Raw genomic sequence first — 22526 nt, forward strand, 5'->3', positions numbered from 1 at the left:
GGGATGCCACAGAGTGACCCCACTGCATCCCTTGAGACACCCCAAAAGGACTCCAAAGCATTCCCATGAATGCCCCAGAATGACCTCACTGCATCCACCAAGATAACCCCAAAAGGACCCCAAAAGTGTCCCTGGGGGTGTCGCAGAGTGACCACACTGCATCCCCTGAGACACCCCGAAATGGCACCAAACTGGTCCTGCAGATGCCCCAGAGTGACCCCACTGCATCTCCCGCGACACCCCAAAAAGATCCCAAACCAGTCCCATGAATGCCCCAGAGTGACCCCACTGCATCCCCTGAGACACCCCAAAAGGACCCCAAAGTGCCCCCAGGGATGCCACACAGTGACCCCAATTCACCCCCCAAGACACCCCAGAAGGACCCCAAACTTGTCCTGCAGATGCCCCAGAGTGACCCTGGTGCATCCCCTGAGACACCCCAAAAAGATCCCAAACCAGTCCCATGAATGGCCCAGATTGACCCCACTACATCCCCCAAGACACCCCTAAAGTACCCCAAACTGCTCCCATGCAATGCCCCAGAGTGACCCCACTGCACGCCCCGAGACATCCCCAAAGACACCCAAACTGGTCCTGCAGATGCCCCGGAGTGACCCCACTGCATTGCCACAAGACACCCAAAAAGGACCCCAAAATGCTCCTGCGGATGCCACAGAGTGACCCCACTGCATCCCTTGAGACACCCCAAAAGAACTCCAAAGCATTCCCATTAATGCCCCAGAATGACCCTACTGCATCCCCTGAGACACCCCAGAAGGACCCCAAACTGGTCCCACAGATGTCCCGGAGTGACCCTGCTGCATCTCCCAAGACACCCCAAAAAGATCCCAAACCAGTCCCATGAATGCCCCAGAGTGATCTTACTGCATCCCCCAAGATAACCAAGAAGGACCCCAAACTGGCCCTGCAGATGCCCCGGAGTGACCCCACTGCATTCCCTGAGACACCCAAAAAGGACCCCAAAGTGCCCCCAGGGATGCTGCAGAGTGACCCCAATTCACCCCCCGAGACACCCCAAAAGGACCCCGAACTGGTCCTGTGGATGCCCCAGAGTGACCCTGCTGCATCTCCCAAGACACCCCAAAAAGATCCCAAACCAGTCCCATGAATGTCCCAGAGTGACCCCACTGCATCCCCTGAGACACCCCGAAAGGACCCCAAAATGCTCCCAGGGATGCCACACAGTGACCCCACTGCATCCACCAGGATAACCCAGAAGGACCCCAAACTGGTCCTGCAGATGCCCCAAAGTGACCCCACTGCATCTCCTGAGACACCCCAAAAAGATCCCAAACCAGTCTCATGGATGCCCCAGTGACCCCACTGCATCCCGCGATTCACCCCAAAAAGCCCCGAACTTGGCCTTCCAGATGTCCCGGGGTGACCCCCGAGGCACCGTGGGATCCCCACCAGGAGACATCCCCCAGGGACCCCCCCGCATCGCCTGGTGCCCCACAGAGACCCCGGGTGGACCCCAGGAGACCCCAATGACCCCCCCCTGCCTCCTGAGGGCCCCCAGTGCCCCTCGTTGTGTCCCCTGCATCCCCTACACGGACCCCAAAAGAGCCCCTTGGGTACCCCAGAGTGACCCCAAATGAGCACCCACCACAAATAACTGGGAGGGGACAGCCCCGGGGGGGTCTGGGGGGGTCGTTGGTGTCCCGCAGCCCCCGCTCCCCTCACAGCCTCTGCACCAGGGCTCTGCAGGGACCCCCCCGGGGGGGGGCTGAGCCCACCGGGCACTCCCCCAGCCCTGGGCACCCCCCCCAGCCCCGGGGGGGGGCCGCCTTGGTGCTCCCCCCACCCCCATTATGCTGCCGGTGCTGGGATCCCGGGGGGGGGCAGCACCCAGGGGACCCCAGCCCCGCGCCCCCCCCCCAGCCTTCCCACTTCCAGGCAGCACCCTCGGAGCCGTGCCCGGGGGGGGCACACCCGGGGGGGGCACACCGGGTTTCTCCACCAGGGAGCCCCATTCCTGGCACGGGGGGGGGGGGTTTGGGGGTCGAGGCGGTGGTGCAGGGCTGGGGGGGGGATTCAGGGGGGGGGAGGGAGGCTCCCCCCGAGGGGTTTTATGGCCGCTTCTCCCTCCCCCCCCCTGGCTAATGGGATGCACAGGGCCCCCCCGGGACACTGCGTCACCCTCCTTAGGGTAAGTGCGGGGTGGGGCCGAGCTGGAAGGGGGTGGGGGGGGGGCACATTTACCTCCTCCCCAGGGACCCCAGCCCTTGGGGCCCTCCCTGCCTCCCCCGCCGGGCTGCAGAGGGGCTGCGTGCCCCCCCCGCAGGGACCCCCCCCAGCCCCAGTGGGGCTGAGCACCCCAGGGAAGGGGACCCCAGCCCCTTTTGGGAACAGAGGGGCCCCCACGCCCCCCCCCCCCCCAGCATGTGGATGGCACTGGGGAAATGGGGTTGGCAGCAGGGCTGGGAGGGGGCTGGGGGTGTCCAGACCCCCACCAAGCCCCCCCCCATCCTGTGCCAGTCCCCCACCAGCCCCATGCCAAGCCCAGCACCCCCCCACACCCAGCCATGCCCCCCCCCCGCCAGGCAGACCCCCACCCTGCGCCCCCCCAAGCACACAGGGCTGGATGCAGCCCCAGCCCCCACCCCATTGAGGTCCTGGGGGGGGGCGCAGGGGGGGCACAGCAGCTTCAGCTCCAAATTTATTGCAAAAATCTGTCCCTGGGGCACAGCCTGGGCCCAGCCCCTGCACCCCACAGAGAGACCCCAACCCTGGGGGCCTGGAGCCCCCCCCCCGGCACCGGGGGCTGCTGGTGGGGGGGGGGGCACCCAGGGGGCTGCAGGAGGGGAGGGGGGGGTGCTAGGAGGGCTGGTGCCCACTGTGGCTGTCCCCACTGTCCCCCACAGTGGGATCGGGGCTGGCAGGGGGGGGCAGCAGCTGCTGCGAGTCCGTGCTGGGGGGCACCCTGGGGGGCTGTGGGGGGGCCCCCGCCGCTTCTTCACCCCGCTCAGGGCTGCAGGCACCAGCCCCGCTGTCCCCTGGGCCTGTTGGCACGCTGTCCCCAGGGGGGGGCTCATCCTCCTGGGGCCGTGCTGGGGGTCCCGCGTCCTCCAACCCCTCGTCTTCGGGGGCTGCCCCCTCCTGCGTCCCCATCCCGCTGCCGGCATCGTCCTGGGGGGCCGGGGGGGCGACCCCCTGGTGGCACATGGGGCACGTGTCCTGCACGTAGAGCCACTTGCGGAGGCAGGCGCCGTGGAAGAAGTGACCGCAGGGGGTGACCACGGCCACCTGCATGTCCTGCGGGCACACACAGCGGGGACATCACCCTGCGGCACACACCCCAGGGGGGGGGGCTCCTCCGGACCCCATTTGGGTGTTGGGGAGGTTGTGGGGGGGCTCACCTGGAAGCAGATGGCGCAGACGTCATCGTGGTCCCGCAGCTGGGCGCGGGTGGCGCGGGGCAGGGAGCTGATTTTTTGGGCAGCCTGGCGGCGCAGCAAGAAACTCCTCCAGCCCGCCCGGGCGCGCAGCCAAACGTTGCAGTAGGAGTGCAGGACGATGACCGAGACCCCCACCCAACTCCACTCGCCCACCAGGGACTCCCAGCTGCCGTAAGCCACCACGCACAGGGCCACCAAAAACTCCAGCACGCGGCTGACGGCGGTGACGCCGTAAATGATCTCGTCCATGCGCTCCAGCGGCGTGGCCTGCAGCAGCTCCACCACGAACAGCCCGTAGATGAACAGGGTGCCCAGCACCTGGGGGGGGGGGGGGGGACACGCGGTGGGTGCTGCTGGGTGGGCGCAGCACGCCCCGACACCCCCCCCCAGCACCACGAGCACGCCTGGCACACCGCCGTGCTCCAGCAGCCCAGGGAAGCCCAGCTTCCAGGAGCTCCCGGGGCTGTGGGAGGGGATGTGCGACCCCCCCAGAAGCAGGGGGGGCCCCCCCGTACCTGCAGCGAGGTGAGCATGCAGCTGGAGACCAGGATGAGCAGCCAAAAATCCAGGTGGAAAAAGTGGGCGATCTTGTAGGCCATGAAGCAGGGGAAGACCAGCAGGAAGAGGCACATGCTGACACCCCGAAAATGCTTCCAGAGGCTCCTGGGGGGGGGCACAGCTCAGCCAGGGGGGGTCTCCCCCCCACAGGCACCCCCCAGCAGCACCCTCTGCCTCCGGGCTGCCTCCTGCTGCCCACCCACCCCCGGGTGCCCGGTACCTGTTTCGGGAAGCCCCCAGCGCCAGCACGATGGGGTCAGCGATCTCGATCATGGACTGCAGCGTGGAGGTGACGACGATGAAGAGGATGATGCTGAGGAGGAAGGTCCGCTGCAGGACCTGCAGGTCCAGCAGCCCCGTCTGCAGCGCCAGCAGCAGCAGCGTCACCCCCTCCGTCACCCCCCTGCCACAAAAAGGGGGGTGAGGACGGGGGTCTCCACACCCCGGGCTGTCCCCATCCCATTTTGGATGCCCCGGGATCGCTCCTGACCCCGCTGTCCCATGCAGGGCTGGGACAGGGGACGCCCCCCACCCACCCCAGCCCCCCCGGTAGCCCCCCCGGTGCTGACCGGTGCATGACGTTGCCGTTGTGGAAGGCTCCGAAGCCCAGCAGGTAAAACTTGCAGAGGTTGAGCACGCCCAGGGCCAGGTAGGAGACGGTGAAGGTGAGCCCCACCAGGGAATAGGGCGTGCTGCAGCACTCGGCCACGCTGCGGGGGGACCCGGGCTCAGCACCCCTCACCTTCCTCCTCCTCCTCCTCCTCCTCCTCGCTCTGAGGCCAGGAGGGAGGAAGGCTGAGCACCGCCAGCACCCACCTGCTGAGCAGGACGAAGAGCAGCCCCTGCTGAGCCACGGCGCTGCCGGAGGAGGCGAGGAAGGCGGAGAGGCGCAGGGAGAAGAGCACCAGCCAAAAAACGAGGAAGAGGAGGGGGACGCCCAGCTGGCCCCACAGGGACACCCCCAGCGCCAGCACCCGGTACACCTCCATGGCCTGTGGGGCAGCACGGCTCAGCGGGGAGGGGGCTGTGTCATATACAGGGGGGCGAGGGGTGGTGGCGGGTTGGGGATGGTCACTTTAGGGGGTCCGCAGCCCCCCCCCGTACCTGCATGAGCTCGCGGCAGGCGGCGGCAGCCAGCTGGAAGGGGCCGAGGAGGTGGGAGCCCAGCAGGTAGAGCAGCTCCGCGCCGCTGCAGGCGGCCGCCAGGGTGTTGGCGAGGGGCAGAAGCCGCAGCGGGACCCCGCAGAGCCGGGCCAGCACGGGCAGCAGCGGGGCGGAGAACAGCCAGGCCTGGCGGGGCCGCAGCAGGAGCGTGCAGAGAGTGCACACACACACCTGGGCTGGGGGGGGCACGGGGGGGGTCAGCACCCTGACCCTGTAGGCCCTACGACCCCATAAGCCCCACAACCCCATAAGCCCCACGACCCTGCAGCCCCCTGACCCCGCAGCCCCACGACCTCGCAGCCCCCACGACCCCGCAAGCCCCATGACCCCGCAGCCCCCACGACCCTGCAGCACCCCGACCCCGCAGACCCCACGACCCCGCAGACCCCCGACCCCGCAGCACCCTGACCCTGCAGCCCCACGACCCTGTAGCACCCATGACCCTGCAGCACCCTGACCCCACAAGCCCCACAACCCCGCAGCACCCTGACCCTGTAAGCCCTACGACCCCGCAGCCCCCACGACCCCGTAAGCCCCACAACCCCACAGCCCCTTGACCCCACAGCCCCTTGACCCTGCAGCCCCCATGACCCCACAGCCCCCTGACCCTGCAGCACCCTGACCCTGTAAGCCCTACGACCCCATAAGCCCCCCCGACCCCGCAAGCCCCACGACCCCGCAGCCCCACTGAACCCACAGCCCCCACAACCCCGCAGCCCCCCGACCCCGCAGCGCCCTGAGCCCGCAGCACCCTGAGCCCGCAGCCCCCACGGCCCCGCAGCCCCCACGACCCCGCAGCCCCACCAACCCCGTAAGCCCCCTGACCCCGCAGCCCCCTGACCCCGCAGCCCCCACGACCCCACAGCCCCCCCGACCCCGCAGCACCCTGACCCTGCAGCCCCCACGACCCCGCAGCACCCTGACCCTGCAGCCCCCACGACCCCGCACAGAGCCCCGACCCCGCAGACCCCGACCCCACAGCACCCTGACCCTGTAAGCCCTACGACCCCATAAGCCCCCACGACCCCGCAGCACCCTGACCCTGCAGCCCCACAACCCCGTAAGCTCCCATGACCCCGCAGCACCCTGACCCTGCAGCCCCCCAGACCCCGCAGCACCCTGACACCGCAGCCCCGCGACCCCGAAGCCCCACCGACCCCGCAGCACCCCTGACCCTGCAGCCCCCACAACCCCGTAAGCTCCCATGACCCCGCAGCACCCTGACCCTGCAGCCCCACAACCCCGTAAGCCCCCCTGACCCCGCAGCCCCCGCGACCCCGCAGCACCCTGACCCCGCAGCCCCATGACCCCGCAGCCCCACGACCCCGCAAGCCCCTGACCCCGCAGCACCCTGACCCCACAACCCCCACGACACCACAAGCCCCACAACCCCGCAGCCCCCATGACCCCGCAAGCCCCCCAGACCCCACAAAACCCTGACCCCGCAGCCCCTCTGACCCCGCAGCCCCCACGACCCCGCAGCCCCCACGACCCCGCAGCCCCCACGACCCCGTAAGCCCCACGACCCCGCAGCACCACGACCCCCTAGCCCCCACGACCCCGCAGCACCCATACCCCGCAGCACCCATACCCCGCAGCCCCCTGACCCCGCAGCCCCCCTGACCCCGCAGCCCCCACGACCCCGCAGCCCCTCGACCCCGTAAGCCCCACAACCCCGTAAGCCCCACAACCCCGCAGCACCCCGACCCCACAGCCCCATGACCCCGCAGCACCCTGACCCCATAAGCCCCACGACCCCGCAGCCCCACGACCCCGCAGCCCCCTGACCCCGCAGCCCCCCGACCCCATAAGCCCCCCGACCCCGCAGCACCCTGACCCCACAGCCCCACGACCCTGGAGGACCCTGACCCCGCAGCCCCCTGACCCCACAGCCCCCTGACCCCGCAGCCCCCACGACCCCGCAGCCCCCACGACCCCGCAGCTCCCTGACCCTGCAGCCCCCACGACCCCGCAGCACCCTGACCCTGTAAGCCCCATGACCCCACAGACCCCACGACCCCGTAAGCCCCCACGACCCCGCAGCCCCACGACCCCGCAGCCCCACGACCCCGCAGCCCCCACGACCCCACAGCCCCCACGACCCCGCAGCCCCCACGACCCCGCAAGCCCCCACGACCCCACAAAACCCTGACCCCACAGCCCCACCAACCCCGCAGCCCCACCAACCCCATAGCCCCTCCGACCCCGCAGCACCCCTGACCCCACAGCCCCACGACCCTGCAGCCCCCATGACCCCGCAGCACCCCGACCCTGCAGCCCCCATGACCCCGCAGCCCCCACGACCCCGCAGCCCCCCACGACCCCGCACAGAGCCCCAACCCCACAGCCCCACAACCCCGCAGCACCCTGACCCCACACAGCACCCTGACCCTGCAGCACCCACGACCCCGCAGCACCCTGACCCCGCAGCACCCTGACCCCGCAGTCCCACGACCCTGCAAGCCCCCCAGACCCCTCAGCACCCAGACCCCTCAGCCCCCACGACACCACAAGCCCCACAACCCCGCAGCCCCCTGACCCCACAAGCCCCACAACCCCGCAGCACCCTGACCCTGCAGCACCACGACCCCGCAGCCCCCATGACCCCGCAGCCCCCTGACCCCGTACCCCCACGACCCCACAGCACCCTGACCCCGCACAGCACCCTGGCCCCATAAGCCCCACGACCCCGCAGCCCCCTGACCCCGCAAACCCCCGACCCCACAGCCCCATGACCCCACAAGCCCCTCTGACCCCGCAGCACCCCACGACCCCGCAGCCCCACGACCCCGCAGCCCCCTGACCCTGGGACAAACCCCTGGCCGTGTCCCCAAAACCCTCCGCCTCGCCCCCAATCCCGCACCCTCTCCCCACCCTTTTGGGTGGTCCGGGGGGGTCCGGGGGGGTCCCTCTCACCTGCGAGTGCCGTGGCGAAGCGCCTGAAGGCGGCCGCGTCGCTGTACACAGCGCCCTGGAAGCCGTGCTCCAGCTCCCGACGCACGTACTCACTGCATAGAAAGGGGCTCAGCACCCCCAAAACCCCCCACCGGGACCCCAAAACCCCCCCCCCCGACCCCGTACCCCCCTCACCTGGCCGCCTGGTGCCCCGCGCAGAGCAGCAGCGCCGTGAGCAGGTGCAGGTAGAGCCGGACCAGGGCGCGCACGGGCAGCAGCAGCAGCACCAGGCACAGAGCGTGGCCTGCGGGGGGCAACGGGGACAGCGATAATTGGGGGGGGGTCCCTGGGGGGGTCCCCTCCGTGCCCCCAGCACCGCCACGGCACGGGACGGGCACGGCCGGGGCTTTCTGCACGTCCCCGGATAAAATTTTGGGGCGTTTGGGGCTTTCTGCACATCCCCTCCTAAAATTTTGAGGCGTTTGGGGCTTTCTGCCTGTCCCCTCCCAACATTTTGGGGCGTTTGGGGCTTTCTGCCCATCCCCTCCCCAAAATTTTGGGGCGTTTGGGGCTTTCTGCCCATCCCCTCCTAAAATTTCACCCCCCGGGGCCGTGACACCCCCACCCCGCTGGGTGCCGGGGCTCTCCCCGGGCACCGGGGCGGCTGTGGGGGGGCACGGGGCAGAGCTCCCCTCACCCCCCCGGGCTCCCCGGTCCCGGTGCCGGTCCCGGTGCCCCCCCCTCCCTGCCCCCCCCCCCCGCGGCCCTCACCGAGGCAGGAGGCGGCCCCGGGCAGTACCGGCAGCGGGCCGGGCCCCGCCGTGTCCCAGCGGTACAGCGCGTCCAGCAGCGCCAGCGCCGGCACCCGCAGCGCCACGTTGGCCGCCGCCTCCAGCCGCGACATGGCCGGGACCGGGGAACCGGGGGGGGCACCGGGGGAGCTCCCCCGGCCCGGCCCGGCCCAGCCTGGCCCGGCGGGGGGCGCCCGGCCTGGCCTGGCCCTGTGTGGGGGCTCCCGGCGGGCCCCGCCCCCGCCGCCCCTCCCGCTCCCGGTGCCGGCCCCGCGCCCGCCGCCACTTTCGGTTTCTCCCGCTCCGCCCCGGTGCGTGGCGGGGAGGCCCGGAGCGAGGGCCCGCCTGCGGATGAAGCTGCGGCCGCCATCTTGGAAGCGGGCACCGGTGTCTTTGGCTCACGCTGTTCCGCCATCTTGGGTGAGGGCGATGCGCCTGGGGGCGGCCATTTTGGAGAGGGGCGCGGCCCGGCCCGGTGACGCCCGCCCGGCCGGGTGGCGGCCATGTTGGGTGCGGGCAGGCTGCGAGGGGGACCCCGCGGCCGCCATTTTGAGAGGGGCGCGGGGAGGGGGGGGGGGGTTCTGCAGCGCCTCCGTGCTGCCAAGAAACAGAGCCCAAAACGGTGTAAAACCCCAAAAACACAGCCACAAAACCCCAGAGGCACAGAATCCCAAAATCATTGAACCCCGGAGTCACAAAATCATGGAATCCCACAGTCACAGAGTCACATAAATTGCAGAATCCCCAAATTCCAGAATCCCAGAATCCCCAAATTCCAGAATCCCCCAAAATTCCAGAACCTCAGAGCCACCCAGGTTGGAGGAGACCCCAAAATCCCCCAGCCCAGCCCCTGACCCAACCCTACCCAGCCCTCCACTGCCCCACATCACCAAGCTCTGCATCCAAATGTCTCCTAAATACCTCACCCGCCTCCCCGGGCAGCCCGTCCCGGTGCCCCACAACCCTTCCAGTAATGAATTTCTTCCTAATATCCAACCCAAACCTCCCCTGGTGCAATTTCAGCCCATTCTGTGAGAAACGAAGTTGTGTTTTTGTAGTAGAGAACCAAATTTCTGCATTCCGGGGTGGTTGTGTTGTCCTAACAAGGAGAAACGCTACGTGGGTAAGTGGACAGGAGAAGGCCTCGCTTTCTGCCTTTGCTCGCCCAGCTGGTACTGGTGGTACTGGTGGTACTGGTGGTACTGGTGGTGCTGGTGGTGGGGGCAGGATGGCGTCTGACCCCATAACCCAGGGGCTGCAGCCAGTGACCCCATCCCTCATTTCGGGCCGTGCTACATCGTGCTGAGCTGCTCTGGGTGCACCCAGCGGGCTCTGTGCTGCCGTTTTGGGTAGCCGAAACTTTGGCTTTGGTTTTGGGGCTGCTTCTTTCGGTGTTCATTTTTAGTCTGCCTCCTGCACGAAGCTCCCCGTGCTGGGGCTTTCAGCCACCCCACCCCGACCTCCCCCTGCTCCCCACGAGACCCCCACCAGCACCGAGGCCATAAAACCCCCCGAGCTGGAAGGGACCCCCAGGGATCATCGAGTCCAAGACCCCCGCAGCAGCAGGGACCAAACCCTCCTGGCCCCCAGGAGCTCCTTGGGGGTGCTGAGACCGGGACCCCTCATCCTGGGGGGCCTCAGCCCTGTGCAGGAGCGGCCTGGGGGGGGATGAGGGCTCCCAGTTCATCCCAGTAGGGCCACTGGGGCTGAGCCTGGCGAGGGGCTGCAGGCGGGTGGGGGAATCGCGTCCCCGGGTCGTCCCCGTGCCGGGGCAGTGCCGCATCTTGCAGATCCATCCACGATGGATGGGGCCAAAACGAAAACAAAACAAAAAAAACCACCCAGAAACTAAAATAATAATTAAAAACAAAAACAAAAACAAAAACAAACCAAAAAAAAACACCCAGAAAGCTGCGAAATAACTCATCCGGGGCACCCACAGCGAGGTGTGGGGCACACGGGGAGGGGCGCACAGGCGAGGGCTGTCCTGGGGGGGGGACACCGGGGGTGCTGAGCCCAGGAAACAGCCCCAAAACCCGCCCCCCCCCCCCCCCCCCCCCCAGCCTTCCCCTGCTGTTTCCCGGACCCAGTTCTGCATCTGAGGGCAAAAAGCGGAACAGGGCTGCGCCGGGGGGGTGCTCGGGAGCGTGGCCAAGGCTGTGGCTGACCCCCCCGTGCCATCCCCACGAGCCAGATGTGCCCCCAGGGGAGCCACCCGTGGGTCCCCGCAGCCCAGGGCTGGCTGTGGGGTGCGGGACAGGGATCCCCCATGCGGGGTGTCCCCGTGGGGTGTCCCCAAACCCTGCGTGGAGGCCTGACCCCATTGGGACGGGGGAATCCCTGTCCAGCCTGGGCGGTGGCACCCCACGCAGCCCCCCCCCCCCCCGGTATCTTCTTCCCTTTCCTGGCACTTTCGGTTGCTTCGGCTGCCGCTGCGGGGCTCGGGGAGGAAGCGTCGGGGGGCATGGGGGGCAGCAGGATGGGCAGCGAGGGGCCGGACCTGTACGAGAACCTCCAGATCCGCTACCCCCGCGGTGAGCACCCCGACCCCGCGGCTCCTCCGTGGGGCTGGGACCCCCGGGGTGCAGGTCCTGGGGGTCCCGCTCAGCCCCCGCTGAGGGTCCCTTTGCTGTCTCTCCGCAGCTCTGGATTTGGGGACCCGGCCGCCCCCATCCCGCCAGGTTTTGGGCACTCTGCTGGCCGTGGGCTTGGTGACCCTCCTGGCCCTGGGGGCTGCCCTGGTGGCCGTGGCCACCCTGCGTAAGCACAACCAGGCTGGGGACCCTCACCCCTTTTTGGGGGGCAGGAGGGAGGCTGGGGCTGCCCTGACCCCCCCCCTTGCCCTCCCCAGGCGCACGGGACCGCGCGGAGCTGCGGGTGGCACGGGCAGAGCTGGAGGTGCTGGGACCCCTGCCCAGCCCCGAGGGTGAGTGTGGCTGGTGGCAGGGGGGGCGCGGGCAGGGCTGTGCCAGGCTCCTGTCCCTGCTGTCCCCCCCCCAGGCACACGGAGCCCCGGTGACAGCCCCGAGGTGGCACAGAGGCGCAGGGACGCTTTGGGTAACGTGGAGATGTGGGGACGTGGGGACAGACCCCATGGGGTCGGGGCAGGGCTGTGCCCCCCGTGTGCCCCCCGTGTGCCCCCCCGGCACGGCTGCAGCGAGCCCCCCCCCGCTGTCCCCAGGGCGCTGGCTGCAGGGGCTGGGGCTGGGCTGGCGGTACCACGGGGGGAGGATTTATTATTTCTCCTGGGACAAGAAGCCCTGGCGCGAGGCGAGGGAGTTCTGCCTGTCCCGGCAGGCGCAGCTCACCTCCATCACCAGCTGGGACGAGCAGGTGGGAGCTGGGGGGGGGCTGCGCCCTGCGGACACCCCCGGGCACCCCCTGCCCCTGCCCCCTGTGCCCCATGCACCCCCCGTGCCATTTGACCTCCCTGCCCCATGCACCCCCGTGCCCCCTGTGCACCCTCACCCCACACACCCCCCTGCCCCATGTACCCTCTGCCCCCTGCACCCCCTGCCCCATGCGCCCCCCTGCCCCTTGTGCCCCCCCTGCCCCATGTACCCTCTGCCCCCTGCACCCCCTTCCCCATGCGCCCCCCACCCCACGTACCCCATGCACCATCTACCCCCCTACCCGTGCCTTCCTGCCCCATGTACCCTCTGTCCCCTGCACCCCCTGCCCCATGCACCCCCTGTGCCATTCGCCCCCCCTGCCCCATGCACCCCATGCCCCCTGTGCCCCCTGCACCCCATGCCCCCTGTGCCCCCTGCACCCCCCTACCCCGTGCACCCCCCTGCCTGTGCCTTCCTGCCCCATGTACCCCTCTGCCCCCTGCACCCCCTTCCCCATGCGCCCCCCTGCCCTGTGCACCCCCTGTGCCATTCGCCCCCCTTGCCCCATGTACCCCCCATCCCCTGCACCCCCCACCCCATGCACCCCCCTGCCCCCTGTGCCCCCCACCCCATGCACCCCCCTGCCTGTGCCTTCCTGCCCCCTGCACCCCCCTGCCCCATGTGCCCCCCTGCCCCTTGTGCCCCCCTGTTGCTCCATTAGCCCCCTGCCCCCCCACCCCATGCACCCCCTGCGCCCTGTGCCCCCATTGCCCCCCCCCGTGCCCCTTTTACCCCCCCGACCCCCCCACTTTCCCCCTGCCCCCCCCTGAGCCCTCCTTGCAGGAGTTCTTGGCACGGGAGTCGCGGGGGGGCTCTTACTGGATCGGGCTGGAGGACGGCGGCCCCAACGACACCTGGCGCTGGGTGGACGGCACCGCGTACAGCCCGGCCAACAGGTCGGGGGGCGGCAGGGATCTGGGGGGGGGCACAGGACCTTGCTGGGACCCCCCCCCCCGACCTGCTGTGCCCCCCAGCTTCTGGGCACCGGGGCAGCCGGACCGGCAGCAGCACGGGCAGCAGGGCCGCGAGGGGTGCGTCCAAATCCACCCGGTGGGCACCGGGCTCTGGAACGACCACAACTGCAACATCCCCTTCCTCTGGATCTGCAAGCGGGGCCTGGGGGGGCCCTGAGAGACCCCCCCCCAAACCCGGGGTGAGGCAGGCGGTGCCCATTTGCCCCCAATTAAATCCAATTAAACATCCGCTGTGCCCCCCCGATGCTGTGCCCCCATCTCCGTGCGCCCCCGTCCCCAATCAGCCACCCCCCGGTGCCCCCGTGGCCACCCCATTCCTGCCCCGGGACCCCCCCGTGCGCAGCCCCCAGCCCCCCCCAGTGAGGGCCGGGGAGGTCCCGGTGCTGGGGGCACCCACGGTGCTGCCCCCCCCCAGGGTGGGCAGAGCCCCACAGCCCCCCCCCCCCCCGGTGCCCCCTGACGATGCCCTCGGGAACGCGCCCGGCCCCTGGGGAGCCCCGAGGTGCTCGGGGGGGGGCGTGGGATCCATAGGGTCTGTGCAACCCCACCCAAGTGTTCTGTCCTATTCTACCCCGTCCTGTTGTATCCCATCCCATCACCATTCCACCCTATTCCCGTCCCATTACCATCCCATCCCCATCCCTAATCCCATTCCCATCCCATCTCCAATCCCATTCCCCTTCCATCCCATCCCCAATTCTGAAACCCATCCAATCCTCATCCCCATCCCATCCCCATCTCAATCCCATCCCTAATCCCATCCCCATCCCATCCCTATCACAACCCTAATCCCATCCCCATCCGCATCCCAATCTCATCCCCATCCCATCTCCATCCCAATGCCAATCCCAACTCCATCCTAATCCCATCCCCCTTCCATCCCATCCCCATTTCCTTCCATCCCCATCCCAATCCCATCCCTAATCCCATCCCATCTCTAATCCTATCCCACCACTCTCACCCCCCCACCCCACCCCGACCCCCCCCATTAAACCCCCAACAACCATTCCCCAGCGGGTGCCTTTATTCCCCCCAGCGCCCAGCCGTGCCCCCATTCTATCCCAGCCTGTCCCGTCCTGTCCTATTCTACCCTGTCCTGTTGTATCCCATCCCATCCCATCCCCATTTCCCTTCCATCCCCATCCCATCCCCAACCCTAATCCCATCCCCATCCCATCTCCACGTCAATCCCATCCCCCTTCCATCCCATCCCCAATCCCATTCCCCTTCCATCCCCATCCTTAATCCCATTCCCATCCCATCCCCATAAAATCCCTAATTCCAAAACCCATCCCATCCCCACCCCACTCTCATCCCATCCCTAATCCCATCCCCATCCCATCCCCATTTCCCTTCCATCCCCATCCCATCCTTAATCCCATCCCCATCCCATCCCATACCTAATCCCATCTCCATCCCTAATCCCATCCTTAATCCCATCCCAACCCCATTCCCCTTCCATCCCCATCCCTATCCCATCCCCAACCCCATTCCCATCCCAACCCCAATCCCTAATCCCACCCCCAATCCCATCCAATCCCCATTTCCCTTCCATCCCCATCCCCATCCCATCCGCATCCCTAATCCCATCCGTAATCCCATCCCCATCCCCATTTCCCTTCTATCCCCATCCCACGCCCATCCCATTCCCATCCCATCCCCAATCCCAATCCCATTCCCATCCCATCCCCAATCCCAATCCCATCCCCCTTCCATCCCCAATCCCATCCCCATCCTATCTCCAGCCCTAATCCCATCCCAATCCCATCCCTAATCCCATCCCCATTCCCCTCCCACCCCATCCCCAACCCCAACCCCAACCCCATCCCATCCCCATGACCCCCTCTGCAACCCCCCCCAATTAAACCCCCAACAACCACTCCCCAGCACATACCTTTATTCCCCCTGCACCCCCCCGTGTCCCCATTCCCCCTTTTTCCCCCCAAAAAACCACACCCCATGGTGTGTGTGTGTGTGGGGGGGGGGGGGGTCCACCTCAGCGCGCCCCCCCCCTCTCCCCAGCCTGGAGGAAGGCCTGCGTGAGGAAGAGGAGCTGCCCGCGGGGCAGGAGCCTCTCCAGCAGCAGGTCGGCGGCATCGGGGCGCAGCAGGACCCCCGGGCCGGGGGGGCCGGGGGGGCGCAGGGCGGCCAGCAGCCGGGGGGCCAGGAGCCTCAGGGTGGTCTCGGCCAGAGCCAGGTTGTCCCGGGGGTCGCACAGCAGGGCCAGGGCCAGCCCGGAGCCCCCCAGCCAAGCCACCGGGGTGGCCCGGGGGAAGGGGTCGCCGGGGGGCAGCTGGAAAAGCCCCCCCGGGGCGTGCTGCAGGGCTGGGGGCTCCTCCGGGAGAGGGGGGGGCGAGGGGGCGGCCGGAGGATGAGTGCTGGAGGTGGCAGTGGGAGGCGACCTGTCTGGAGGGGGGGGGGATTTGGGTGAGGACCCCCCCTCTAATAGGGTGTGGGGGAAGGGGGAGGGCTTGCTGGGGGGGGTCCCGCCGGGCCCTGCCCCCCCCCCAAAATGGGGGGTCCCCTATTGCTGGGGGTATTGGGGGGGGTCCGCAGCCCTCCCACTGAGCCCAGACCCCCCCCAAAATGGGGTTCCCCTATCGCTGGGGGTATTGGGGGGGGTCCGCAGCCCTCCCACTGAGCCCAGACCCCCCCCAAAATGGGGTTCCCCTATACCTGGGGGTATTGGGGGGGTCCAAAGCCCTCCCACCGAGCCCAGACCCCCCCACCCTCAATGGGATTCCAACTGGGGGGTCCCACAGCCCGGGGGTCCCAATAGGGGGTGTGCAGGGGGGGGTCCCAATAGGGGGTGTGCAGGGGGGGTCCCACTGAGCCCAGACCCCCCCCAAAATGAAGCTCCCCTATCCCTGGGGGTATTGGGGGGGGGGTCCAAAGCCCTCCCACCAAGCCCAAACTCCCCCACCCCAATGGGATTCCTATTGGGGGGGTCCCACAGCCCGGGGGTCCCAGTAGTGGTGTGCAGGGGGGTCCCACCGTGCCCAGACCCCCCCCAAAATGGGTCCCCTATCCCTGGGGTATTGGGGGGGGTCCACAGCCCTCCCACCGATCCCAGCCTCCCCCCTCCCCAATGGGATTCCTATTGGGGGGGGTCCCACTGCCCAGGGGTCCCAGTGGGGGGGGTCCTACCAACCTCAGCCCCCCCCAAAATGAAGCTCCCCCATCCCTGGGGGTATTGGGGGGGGGGTCCACAGCCCCTCCCACCGAGCCCAGTGCCCCCCCCCCAAATGGGACTCCCCCCGGGGGGGGGTCCCTCTGAGCCCCCCCCCATACCTGGCCGCTGCCAGCAGCTGCTCCTTGTGGCGGAGGCGCTGCCGGGGGGGGGACCCAGGGGGGTGTCCCGGGGGGGGTCCCGGGGGGCTCGAAGGAGCGCGCCAGCAGCACGCGGCAGGGGGCGTGGCCGGGGGCGTGGCCAGGCGGGGGGGCGTGGCCGGGCTCCCCCAGCGCCAGCAGCAGCAGCGCGCGCACCATGGCAACGCCGCGCCGCGACCCCCGGCCCGCCAAAAGTCACGTGGCAGGAGGCGTGGCGGGGCTAACGCTCCTCCCACCCTCCCATCTCCCCGCGTTGTGATTGGCTGGCGCGGAGACGCTCGATTCCCATTGGAGAAACGGGTGCAGGTGCCCCCTACACGTGACAGCGGCGCCCACGCGATTGGCCGAAGCGACGCGGAAGACGCGCTGTGATTGGCGGAGTTCAAGCATTGAGGGCGAGGCGGTGAAGCCGCTGCCTGTACCCGGAAGTACGGGCAGCCTGCCAGGCCCCCAGCCCCATTTATTGCCCGGTCCCATAGCACCGCCCCCCCCACGCCCCCCCCTCGGGCACTGACCCCCGAGGGGTGCGGGGGGGGGCTCTAAGTGCTTCTCTGCAGCCCCCCAGCGGGCACAAACCCGGGAGGGGGCTGCAAGTGCTGCGGGACGAGGTCTGGACCCCCCCCCCTGGGGGGGGAGCTGGGACCCCCCCCAGGTCCTGGTGGCCCCCCCCCGGTGGTGGGGGGTCTCAGCAGTGGTTGAGGCGGCTGTAGAGCTCTCGGCGGCTGCGCTCGCCCGCCCAGGTGCGGCTCTTGAGGCGACATTTGCGCAGGTCCTCCTTGAAGTCGGCGTGGTGCATGGGCCGGTAGTCCTGGGGCTCGCAGTGTGCCTGGGGGGGGGGCACCCGGCACCGTCAGAGACCCCCCCCGGGACATTAGGTAATTGGGAAGTGAGGGGGGGGTCGTGGGGGGCTCACCTGGTACTGGGGGAAGAACTCGCGGTACCCCCCCTTGAGGACGTAGAGCTCGGGGTAGTGCAGGTGGGGGTACTCGTTGCAGGCGCGGTCCTTCTCGCGGACAAAGCGGCACCTGGGGAGGGGGTGGTGATGGGGGGGGGGGACAGAATGGTTGGGGGGGGCCTGGGGCAGGATGTGCTGGTCCCCAGGAGCAGCCACCAGCCCCCAAGAGCTGCCCCCCAGACCCTAAGAGCAGCCACCCCTGGCCCCCAAGAGCAGCCCCCAGCCCCCAAGAGACACCCCCCAAGCCCCAAGAGCTGCCCCTGGCCCCAGGAGTGGACCCCAGGCCCTAAGAGCAGCCCCCCAGACCCTATGAGCAGCCCCCCAGGCTCTAAGAGCCACCCCTGGTCCCCAAGAGCAGCCCCCGGCCCCAAGAGATGCCCCCCAGGCCAGGAACAGCCCCCTGGCCCCTAAGAGCCTCTGGTCCCCAGGAGCTGTCCCCAGCCCCCAAGGGCCACCCCCCAAGCCCCAAGAGCTGCCCCCGGTCCCCAGGAGCAGCCCCCCAGGCTCCAGGAGCCGCCCCTGGCCCCCAGGAGCAGCCCCCCAGGCCCTCAAGAACAGCCCCTAGCCCCCAAGAGCCTCTGGTCCCCAGGAGCATCCCCTGGCCCCAAGAACAGCCCCCCCAGTCCCTAGGAGTAGCCCCCCAGGCCCCAAGAGCAGCCCCTGGACCCCAAGAGCCCCTGGCCCCCTGGAGCAGCCCCCCCAGACCCCAAGAGCAGCCCCCCAAGTCTCCAAGAACAGCCCCTGGCCCCTAAGAGCCTCTGGTCCCCAGGAGCAGCCCCCCAAGCCCCCAGGAGCAGCCCCCGGCCCCCAAGAGCCACCCCCCCGGCCCCCCCACGTACATCTGGGCCCCCGCTCGGAGGAGAACTCGCAGTGGAAGATGAGGATGACGCGCTTGCTGGCGTCAAAGGGCACGATGGGCTTCTTCAGCAGGAACTCCTCCACGTCCTGCTCCATCGGCAGGTTAACGGCACCCTGCGGGGGGGGGGGGACACAGGAGGCACCTTCACCCCCCCGCCTCCCCGCTGTTTGCCAGGGTGAGACCCCCCCACACCCCCCCAGGCACACGCAGCACCCCCTGCGACGCCGCTCAGCGCCTTACGAGCATCCCAAACCCGCGGCGTTTGATATTTTTGATATTTTTGATATTTTTAACGCCCCCCCCCCACCCCGCTCGGACCCTCGGACAGGGCAGGGCGAGCCCCCCCCACCCCCCCGGGGTGCAGCAGCGGTTCTGACCTTGATGTGGCCTCCCTCGTACTCGTAGGGGTACCTGCAGTCCACGATCACGCAGCTGTCGATGAAGCTGCTGAACTGCCCGCTCAGCACCGCCACCATCTGCGGGGGGGGGGGCAGGACCCCGTCAGCCCCCCCACCGGCACCGGGGGGGGGCTCCCGGGACCCTCCCCATACCCCTCATGGGGCCGTTCCTTTACCATTTCGGGGGAAATGTATTTGAGGTCCTGGTGTTTGCCTCCACCGTCTGCAGCAGGTAAGCCTGGGGGTGACATTTGGGGTTAGGGGCTGAGGGGGGGGGCACCCACCCAGCCTGGTTGCCCCCAGCAGGCTCTGCGGCCACCCTGGGTTTTTGGGGGGGGGGGTTGAGGGCACCCCCGGTCCCCCCCACCTTGGAGAAGTCCCCAATGAGCTCGCGGTGGTCGTTGGCCAGGATGTTCTCGATCTCCTCCTGGCAGAAGGGACCGGGAGCGCAGCAGCCGCGCTTTCTGCAAAAAAATTAAAATAAAATAAAATTATAAAATAAATAAAATATAAAATAAAATAAAAAATAAAATAAAATAAAATAAAAAATAAAATAAAAAATAAAATAAAAAATAAATAAAATAAAATAAAATAATAAAATAAAATATAAAATATGAAATAAAATAAAAAATATAAAATAAAATAAATAAAAATAAAATAAAATAAAATAAAATAAACCCAAAACACCCCCAAGGAATGGGTCAGGAGCTGAGGGTGGCAGGAGACCCCCCCCCCCAAACACCGCCTCCCCCATCACCCACCATCTCCACCACCTCCCCCAAGGAATGGATCATGAGCCCGGGGGGGGGCGAGCAGGAGACCCCCCCCCAAAACACCCCCTCCCCTGTCACCCACCGGTTCCGCCACCTCTCCGGGGGTGCCGGCCACGCTGCGGCGCCGCTTGGTTTTGACGGGGTGTCCCTGTCCTGGGGCCTCCCAGGCGTTTGAGGATGGGCCGGATGACGCTGCTGGGCATGGAGGGCGAGCGGAACAGCTGCCGGCACTTGCTGCGCTTGCTGGGGGGCTGTTTTTTTTTGGGGGGGGGGGGACAGGAGACCCCCGCGTGGGTGCCCTGGGCAATGCACACCCCCACCCCATGGGCTCCGCTGGTTCCCCTTTTTGGGGTGAGGATCCCAGGGTGTGCCCCAAGCCCTGGGGCTGCTGCTGCTGCCCCCCCCCCACCAGGGGTTTTTGCCCCTGGGGGGGGCTTTTGGGTTTTTTTGGGGTTTTGGGGGGGCTGCACCTACCGGCTCTGCCTCCTCCTGTTTCACCAGTGGGGGCCGTCAGCAGGCTCGCCATCCCCGGTGGCACCTCGGTGTCACTCTGCTGTCACGGTGTGGGGGGGGGACAGTGAGGGGGGCTCAGCCCTGCTGCCCCCCCCAGGCATCTCGCCCCCCCCCCCCCGGCAGCTCAGTCCCCCCGCTCCCAATTTTGGGGTGTCCCCGAGCTCCGACACCCCCTGGGTGTCACCAGCCGTATGGATTCGCCCACCCCAGGGACTCAGTGCGGCCATAAAAAGCGGGGAGGGGGTCATAGGGGGGGGGGGGGGGCACGGTGCAGAGCAGAGCCCCCCCCCCTCTGCCCCCCCCCCCCCCGTACCTTCATCTCCTCCTCGTCCAGGATCTCCATGAAGCCATCATCATCCTCCTCGCCCATGGAGGAGGTGAGGGAGCAGCGGCGCAGCACCACGGGGGGCTCTCGCCCTCGGGCAGGTTTTCCTTCTCGGGGGTGTCAAACTGGGGGGGGGGGACACACACATATCCCACAGCTGCCCCCCCCCCCACGGTGCTCCCCAATGGGAGATGGGACCCCCCCGATCCCCTCCACGGTGCCACCCCCCCACCCATGGGCTCGCAGATTTGGTTCCTGCGAGCAGCAGGCCCCCCCATGACCCCCCCGACCCCCCCCAGCCCCCCCACGCCCCCCCCAGCCCCTCTCACCAGCAGGCTGGGTGCGGAGCTGGGTCTGTGTGCGAATGGCTCCTTCCCCGACCCCCCTCGACGCCTGCAGCCGCCCCCGGTGCCCCGCCTCTGCGGCTTCTTAAACACGACCCCCTCCTGCGGGAAGGCGAGGGGGGGGGCACAGCGTTAGAGCAGCCCCCTCCCCAATTCCCCCCCCCCCCCCCCATAGGCTGCCCCCACTCACATCGTCCTGGGGCTGCTCCCTGGCGGGGGGGCTGCAGTTGGAGATGTTCCTCAGGGCTGGGCTGGCCCCCAGGAGCCGTGGCTGTGGGGTGTTTTTTTTTTTTGGGGGGGGGGGGGGGGTGAGAGGTGCTGCACGGCCCCCCCCAGACCATGGTCCCTGTGCCCCCCCCCTCCAAAATCTTACCGGCAGCGAGTGGATCCTGCGCGCCAGGAGCTTGTTGCTGCAGGACAAGGAGGGGATGATCAATGCGCCCCCCCCCATATGCCGTGGGGACCCCCCCCACACAAAAAGGGGTGACCCAGCCCCGGGGGGGGGGGTCTGGGGATGGGGGGCACCCCCCAAACTTACTCGGTGACGACCCTGCCGGCCCCCAGCACGGCCTTCTCGAAGCTGTGGGGAGAGGGGGGGGGCACTGCTTTGTGTTTTTTTTTTTTGGGGGGGGGGGCTCAGCCTGATGCACAGCCCTGGGGGGGGGGTCGGGCTGTGGGGGGGCCCGCGGGTGGTCCCGCTGCCCACCTGTATGCTAATGGGGGCCACCAGCGCTGCCCCCGCCAGCTGGCCCCCCCCAGCGGCCATCTGCCCATAGCCAACGGCTGGGGGGGGGGACACGACCCTCCTGCAGCCCCCCCCCATTTTATCCTGCCCCCCCCCCCCCAGCACCCAGCACCACCCGGAACAGGCTGCGGCTTCCTGCCCCCCCCCCCCCCCCCAAGCTGGATTTTGGGTAAAGGCGGCTCCATGCGGGGTGGGGGGGGGCACACACGACAGCCCGGGGGGGGCTGCCCCGGGTGGGGACCCCCCCCCACGCGGTGTTATGGGGTACAGGGGGGGTCTCCCCCGGGGGGGGGGGCACTCACACGTCCTCCAGGGCTTCGGGGTCCTCCTGCGTGGGGGAGTCCAGGCCCAGTCCTGGGGGGACAGGGTGCGGGGGGTGGGTTGGGGGGGGGCTGGGACACCCCAAGGGACCCCCCCCGTGCCCCCCCCAAAAAAACTCACCCGCATCCGAGGCGTCGGAGCCCTGGGATGAGCCCGAGGAGGCGCGGGCCAGGCGGCAGCGGGGGCGCGGGAAGGGCCCCCCCGGAGCCTTTCTCCGGGGGGTGTCACAGTGGCTGCGGGACAAGGGGGGGGGGCACGGGGCTGGGACCCTCACCCGCAGCCCCACAACACCCCCCAGCCCCACACCACGGCCGGGAACCCCCCCGGAACATCCCCCCCCCCCCCAAAAAAAAAAGCACCCCTCCAAAAAAAATAAAGGCCCCCCCCCCAAAAAAAAGCCCCCCCCGCACACTGACCTGCCCAGCCCCGCCAGCTTGTCCATGTCGCGAGCCAGAGTCGTGACCGGCGACATCCCCGACGACCCCCCCGCGCCCCCCCCCCCCGCCGCCGCCACCGCCAGCAGCGCCGCCAGCCCGGGCAGCCCGCGGGGGCTGGGGGCGCCCCGAGCAGCCATGGGGGGGGCGGGAAATGGAAAATGGGGCAGAAATGGGAAAATGGGGTAAAAAGGAAAAAGGGGATTAAAAGAAAAATGGGATAAAAACTGAAATAAGGTAAAAATTAAAATAGGATAAAAATTAAAAGGAGATGAAAATTAAAAGGAGATAAGTAAAATGAGATAAAAAGTAAAATAAGAGAAAAATTAAAATAAG

General features: G+C 68.4%; 4 protein-coding genes across 6 annotated transcripts; 1 reads left to right on the top strand and 3 right to left on the bottom strand.

Annotated features, from left to right (window-relative positions):
• Positions 1-2667: 2667 nt before the first annotated feature.
• On the bottom strand, positions 2668-9257 carry LOC137855369 (RING finger protein 145-like). 3 transcript variants are annotated; one of them, XM_068679454.1, is made up of 10 exons: positions 8808-9083; positions 8232-8340; positions 8058-8149; positions 5082-5317; positions 4794-4969; positions 4547-4687; positions 4198-4380; positions 3935-4082; positions 3381-3737; positions 2668-3276 (listed from the first exon to the last, which is right to left on the bottom strand). In XM_068679454.1, the coding sequence occupies exons 1-10, from the start codon at positions 8938-8940 to the stop codon at positions 2839-2841; spliced, it is 2013 nt and encodes a 670-aa protein (XP_068535555.1). In that variant the 5' UTR covers positions 8941-9083; the 3' UTR covers positions 2668-2838. The 3 variants fall into 3 exon arrangements, with proteins under 3 accessions (XP_068535555.1, XP_068535553.1, XP_068535552.1); XM_068679452.1 differs by lacking the exon at positions 8058-8149 and having other exon boundaries at positions 3935-4079; positions 8808-9257; XM_068679451.1 differs by lacking the exon at positions 8058-8149 and having other exon boundaries at positions 8808-9257.
• A 1945-nt stretch (positions 9258-11202) lies between these two features.
• Positions 11203-13421, top strand: LOC137855370 (C-type lectin domain family 4 member F-like). Its single transcript, XM_068679455.1, has 7 exons — positions 11203-11361; positions 11471-11587; positions 11679-11753; positions 11828-11884; positions 12009-12160; positions 13003-13115; positions 13194-13421. The coding sequence occupies exons 1-7, from the start codon at positions 11292-11294 to the stop codon at positions 13348-13350; spliced, it is 741 nt and encodes a 246-aa protein (XP_068535556.1). The 5' UTR covers positions 11203-11291; the 3' UTR covers positions 13351-13421.
• Positions 13422-15073: 1652 nt separating this feature from the next.
• On the bottom strand, positions 15074-16792 carry AP5S1 (adaptor related protein complex 5 subunit sigma 1). The gene is given in 4 exon segments (XM_068679456.1): positions 15074-15550; positions 15552-15599; positions 16485-16525; positions 16527-16792. Coding segments are annotated over 4 exon segments (606 nt in total). The 5' UTR covers positions 16683-16792; the 3' UTR covers positions 15074-15189.
• A 123-nt stretch (positions 16793-16915) lies between these two features.
• Positions 16916-22520, bottom strand: CDC25B (cell division cycle 25B). The gene is given in 21 exon segments (XM_068679457.1): positions 16916-17349; positions 17437-17548; positions 18314-18450; positions 18715-18813; positions 18912-18952; positions 18955-18973; positions 19103-19171; positions 19173-19199; positions 19591-19657; positions 19659-19759; positions 19983-20012; positions 20014-20058; positions 20335-20427; positions 20430-20471; positions 20676-20792; positions 20881-20961; positions 21064-21100; positions 21229-21270; positions 21738-21789; positions 21877-21989; positions 22173-22520. Coding segments are annotated over 21 exon segments (1623 nt in total). The 5' UTR covers positions 22331-22520; the 3' UTR covers positions 16916-17208.
• Positions 22521-22526: the final 6 nt, after the last annotated feature.

Source organism: Anas acuta, chromosome 4 (assembly GCF_963932015.1).
Source record: "Anas acuta chromosome 4, bAnaAcu1.1, whole genome shotgun sequence".
Taxonomy (NCBI): domain Eukaryota; kingdom Metazoa; phylum Chordata; class Aves; order Anseriformes; family Anatidae; genus Anas; species Anas acuta.